Source organism: Salvelinus alpinus, chromosome 24 (genome assembly GCF_045679555.1).
Source record: "Salvelinus alpinus chromosome 24, SLU_Salpinus.1, whole genome shotgun sequence".
Lineage (NCBI taxonomy): Eukaryota > Metazoa > Chordata > Actinopteri > Salmoniformes > Salmonidae > Salvelinus > Salvelinus alpinus.
Window position 1 is genome coordinate 9,008,582 of NC_092109.1, and position 6,000 is coordinate 9,014,581.

Below are 6,000 nucleotides of genomic sequence, written 5' to 3' on the forward strand. Positions count from 1 at the left end.
TAGGTGTCCTGGAGGGCAGGTAGTTTGCCTGCGGTGATGCATTGGGCAGACCGCACCACCCTCTGGAGAGCCCTGCTATTGCTGGTGGTGCAGTTGCCGTACCAGGCGGTGATACAGCCCGACGAGATGCTCTCAATTGTGCATCTGTAAAAGTTTGTGAGGGTTTTAGGTGCCAAGCCAAATTTCTTCAGCCTCCTGAAGTTGAAGAGGCACTGTTGCGCCTTCTTCACCAAGCTGTCTGTGTGGGTAGACCATTTCAGTTTGTCAGTGATGTGTACTCCGAGGAACTTAAAGCTTTCCACCTTCTCCACTCTCGTCGATGTAGATAGGGGGTGCTCCCTCTGATGTTTCCTGGAGTCCACGATCAGCTCCTTTGTTTCGTTGATGTTGGGTGAGAAGTTATTTTCCTGGCACCACACTCCCAGGACCCTCATCTCCTCCCTTTATTGTAATATAAAATGAGTTTGTAGTAGTTAAGTGTTGAATTAGATGACACAGCTACCTCAATCGTTATTTTAAATAATTTCGGTGACTTCACAGCAATTGCTAGCTAGCTAATGTTAGATAACTTCCTAATGTCAGCAGTATAAGCTGGCAAGCTAGGTATACCAATACGACATTTTGCTAGCTAGCAGGCTCAGCTAAATAAAAATCCACTTAGATACAGCCATGTCTCAGAGTTAGTCATGAGATTTGTAAATGAAAGAGGAATATAATCATATGAATCAAATGGATTTTCCCATCTCCCAATTTAGAGTATTTCTGGTGCAGCAGAGAAATGCATGTGTCCAAAATATGTGACTAATGCATTTCCTATCAGACCTGCTAACTTTCTTTGTTTTTACTTTTAAGGTTGCAATCAACATGCAGTACCTCCAGCAGGCAGAGAGGCAAGAATCATACGTCCGCCAGCTCAGGAACAAGTTTCACAATTCACAGCCTTGTGTAATGTTCAATGTACAGTCATTTTTTTATCTTAATGTATTTGCATTGTATTAAAAATAAAAGGAAATGTATGGTTCAAACTTATTTTTAATGCTTATTTGTTTAAGCTGTTGGTGATAGTTCCCTAAGTGTTAATACATTTATCCTTTATGCATGTGTTATGAATGAACAACAGAGTCTAACTTTTAAGTAAGTACAGAGTCATATGATACAAGGCCTTTCTGTACAGTACCAGTCAAATGTTTGGACACACGTACTCATTCCAGGGTTTTTCTTTATTTTTACTATTTTCTACATTGTAGAATAATAGTGAAGACATCAAAACTATGAAATAACACATATTGAATCATGTAGTAACCAAAAAAGTGTGAAACAAATGAAAATGTATTTTAAATATGAGATTCTTCAAAGTAGCCACCCATTTCCTCGATGACAGCTTTGCACACTCTTGGCATTTTCTCAACCAGCTTCATGAGGTAGTCACCTGGAATGCATTTCAATTAACAGGTGTGCCTTGCTAAAAGTTCATTTGTGGAATTTCTTTCCTTCTTAATGTGTTTGAGTCAATCAGTTGCGTTGTGACAAGGTAGGGGTGGTATACAGAAGATAGCCCTAGTTGCTAAAAGACCAAGTCTATTATGGCAAGAACATCTCAAATAAGAAAAGGGAAATGACAGTGCATCATTAGTCTTAGTGATCCCTTCCCGCTCAGATCCCGGTAACAGGATTGATTTGACAACATACAGTGAATTGCATCACGCCAAATTCAAAAACAGAAATACTCATAATTAAAATTCACAAAACATACATGTATAATACATCAAAGTAAAGCTTAACTTCTTGTTAACCAAGCCGCAGTGTCAGATTTCAAAAAGGCTTTACGGCGAAAGCAGACCATGCAATTATCTGGTGACAGCACCCCGCATACAAACACATGAAAATCATATTTCAACCAGCCAGGTGCGACACAAAACTCAGAAATAACGATATAATTTATGCCTTACCTTTGAAGATCTTCTTCTGTTGGCACTCCAAAATGTCCCAGAAACATCACAAATGGTCCTTTTGTTCGATAAATTCCTTCTTTATATCCTCAAAATGTCATTTATTTGGCACGTTTGATTCAGAAAATACACCGGTTCCAACTCGCCCAACATGACTACAAAGTATCTAATAAGTTACCTGTAAACTTGGTCCAAACATTTCAAACAACGTTCCTAATCCAAACTTAGGTATCGTAAAACGTAAATAATCGATAAAAGTTAAGACGGGATAAACTGTGTTCAATACCGGACGAAAACAAAGTGAAGCGGTTCCAGGTCACGCGGACCAAAAGACTAGAGTCCACCTGGAGTGACACATGGAAAGAACAGGGTTACTTCTTCATTTCTCAAAAGAAAAACATCAACCAATTTCTAAAGACTGTTGACATCTAGTGGAAGCCATAGGAACTGCAAGCAGATTCCTATTAAAAGGGCTTACCATAGAAAGCCAATGGAAAACAGATTGACCTCAAAAATTGTTTTCCCTGGATGGATTGTGCTCGGGGTTTTGCCTGCCAAATCAGTTCTGTTATACTCACAGACATAATTCAAACGATTTTTGAGACTTCAGAGTGTTTTCTATCCAAATCTACTAATAATATGCATATCCTAGCTTCTGGGCCTGAGTAGCAGGCAGTTTACTTTGGGCATGCTTTTCATCCGGATGTGAAAATACTGCCCTCTATCCCTAAGAAGTTTTAAAATGTTAAGGTCAGTCAATCCGGAAAATGTCAAGAAAGTGTATTCATTTGCAGTCGCAAAAACCATCCAGCGCTATGATGAATCTGACTCCCATGAGGACCGCCACAGGAAAGGAAGATATAGAGACTTTCCTGTTGCTGCAGAGGATAAGTTCACCAGCCTCAGAAATTGCAGCCCAAATAAATTCTTCACAGAGTTCAAGTAACAGACACATCTCAACATCAACTGTTCAGAGGAGACTGCGTGAATCAGGCCTTTGTGGTCGAATTGCTGCAAAGATACCACTACTAAAGTACACAAGAGATTTGCTTGGGTCAAGAAACACGAGCAATGGACATTGGTCTGATGAGTCCAAATTTTTGATTTTTGGTTCCAACACAGTGTAGGTGAACGGATGATCTCCCCATGTGTGGTTCCCACAGTGAAGCATGGAGGAGGAGGTGTGATGGTGTGGGGGTGCTTTGCTGGTGACAATATCAGTGATTAAAAAAAAATTCAAGGCACACTTAACCAGCATGGCTCCCACAGCATTCTGCAGTGATACACCATCCCATCTGACCTTGCCTCCACAATCACCCAACCTCAACCCAATTGAGATGGACATGCAAAGTTTGAGTTTCTGTGTGTGTGTGTGTGTGTGTGTGTGTGTGTGTGTGTGTGTGTGTGTGTGTGTGTGTGTGTGTGTGTGTGTGTGTGTGTGTGTGTGTGTGTGTGTGTGTGTGTGTGTGTGTGTGTGTGTGTGTGTGTGTGTGTGTGTGTGTGTGTGTGTGTGTGTGTGTGTGTGTGTGTGTGTGTGTGTGTGTGTGTGTGTGAGAGTGACAGAGCCAAGATGATTTAGAGCGGTCCTACAGTAACTGAGACCACCACACTAGGTATTCCTCTTATGTTCCCATGCTGGAGACCAGGGTTTGATTTCTACCTGCTACAATAGTGCCACAGGTTTGTGGCTGATCTTTCAGTGGGGGAGTGGGTGAATGTGTCAATGTCCTGACTGGGCCAAGCATCCCACGGTATGGCTTGTTATATTGTTGTGTCAATGTCCTGACTGGGCCAAGCATCCCACGGTATGGCTTGTTATATTGTTGTGTCAAAGACCTGACTGTGCATGTTTGTGTATTGAGGAACATGTAACTTGGTTCCAGATGAAAATCACTTTAAATGTCCTTATGTTGGTGGCTTTCATCAAGGTAAGTATTTCTTGGCGTAACGTTGTCACCAGGCTATTGCGCACACATATAAAACAGAATAAGCCTGGGAAATCAACTATTCAGTTGGCCTTAGTGGGAGTGTCCATATACATCTATGGGAGAGACCTTACTGAGTAAAGTAATTGCCATCAGCCTGTGTCTTTTGCGAGCAAAACAATTCCCCTTGTCTTCACTAGTTGACAGTCAAAAGGGCATAATTATGGCTATACCCGACCCATTTCCATAATTATGCTTCATTTTTACGATATCGAACATTTTGACTTCGTGGCTGTGGTGTCTAGTAGAAACCATTCCCCCTGGCATCAAGGGAGAAAAAAAACAATTAATTAATTACATGACATAGCTAGCTAATGGCTCCACGAGAAGAAGAAAGACTACACCCTTCAAATGTATGATAAATGTGTGTTGTGCTTGTGGGGAACACAATCACAATGTAAACTATAAACAGAAGCTCTTCATTGTCAAGACGTTGGACCGATACGACGGAGATGACACACAGGGGAAGGTTTTGTAGGAGATTATTGGTTGGTAGATTAAGCCAATGAGTAATGATTCTCCCTGCACTCTGTATAGGTTAACGAAAGCGAAGTTTGATGTGTTAGTCCACCAGACCTTCCGCACGGAAGTGCCGGGGAACGAGATTGTTCTTTGCTATTGAAGATCCTTGGGACGTCCCTACCCCATTGAAGTTGAAATTTAAAATGGCTCACGTATGGGTTAAGGTTAGGATTACGTAAGGGTAATGATTATGGTTAGGTAATGATTAAGGTAGGGGTTAAGGTAAGGGTAAGGGTTTAGGGGAGGGAGGTACCAAGGAACACAGATAGCGCTAACCGAAAGTGATTAGGTATAATGTGACTAACATGACCTCACTTTAGAGTATGTGCCATCCTTCAGCACAACATGTCACACTTTGTAGAGCACATGTTTATAACATTTTCGACATAGTCACATGTCACATTTGACTTTGGTGATTATGTCACACAGTTATGCCACATGTATGAACCCTTTATAATGCATGAGAGAGGGTTATAGATTACTTTAAACACATTTATTTAGTGCTTATGAAGTCATTATGAAGGATTTATGACGCCTTTATAATCTGAATGTATTTTAAAGCGGGACCAATTAGATCTTGTCTGGCATTAGTCAAATTGTCCTTTCCAACATGTACATTAATGTAATGTAAATCAGATTTCTTCCCACACTCTCTATTGCTCCATAGGGATTTGATTTTAAACTGGAAATGTCATAGGAAAATTACAGCCTTTTTTTATTACACCTTGTACCACACTATCCTCCTGCCACAGTCAACCGCGGTCTCAGTCAAGCCTGCACCTTGATTAGCATAATCATTCCCCATAGAATTTGTTCCAAATGCCACCCTATTCCCTATAGAGTGCACTACTTTTGACAAAGGCACTATGGGCAGGGATGGGCAAAAATTACAAAATACAATTTAGAGCAGCGTATCAAAATAAACTACATTACAAAATACTTGTATTTTGAATATGATATACTTTTCTTGCTATGACTGTGATATGTTGTTGTTTATCTAACTTAGTTGAGCAAGTCACTCTGGATAAGAGTGTCTGCTAAATGACCTAAATGTAAATGTATATGTGAAATTGAACGTACCAAAATGAACTGCAAAGCACACTGGGTATTATTATTGACCTTGTTTTGAGCCGGTGCTCATTAGAATAATACTCAGCATTCTATGCAATTGTTCATTTAAACATTTACATTTTAGTAATTTAACAGACACTCTTATCCAGAGCGATTTACAGTTTGTGCATTTGTCTTAAGATAACTAGGTGAGACAACATATCACAATCTTATCAAGTACATTTTCCCTCAACAAATCTTTTATCAATATTTTTACATTAACATTTATATTTAGTTAATTTCACAGATGCTCTTATCACACCAAAGTGCTATCAGATACCAATGCAAAAGGGGCCACAAAATGAGAACCACTATCACAAACTGTATAGAAAAGTCTAATTACAGTATTTTAAAATACAAAATACGTTGGAGTGTAGTTCAGCCCAGTGTAATTCAAATGACAAAATTTTCAGAAGTAGAAAAAATACATATTT

General features: G+C 39.8%; 1 protein-coding gene across 1 annotated transcript in view; it reads left to right on the top strand.

The window, feature by feature from the left end:
• Positions 1 to 1,025, top strand: part of LOC139552088 (fibrinogen C domain-containing protein 1-like) — a 295,950-nt gene extending 294,925 nt beyond the window's left edge. The window contains exon 8 of the mRNA XM_071363492.1: positions 853 to 1,025. Coding sequence (XP_071219593.1) covers positions 853 to 980 — 128 coding nt within the window. The 3' untranslated portion in view covers positions 981 to 1,025. The remainder of the gene's footprint in view (positions 1 to 852) is intronic.
• The last annotated feature ends 4,975 nt before the right edge of the window (positions 1,026 to 6,000 follow it).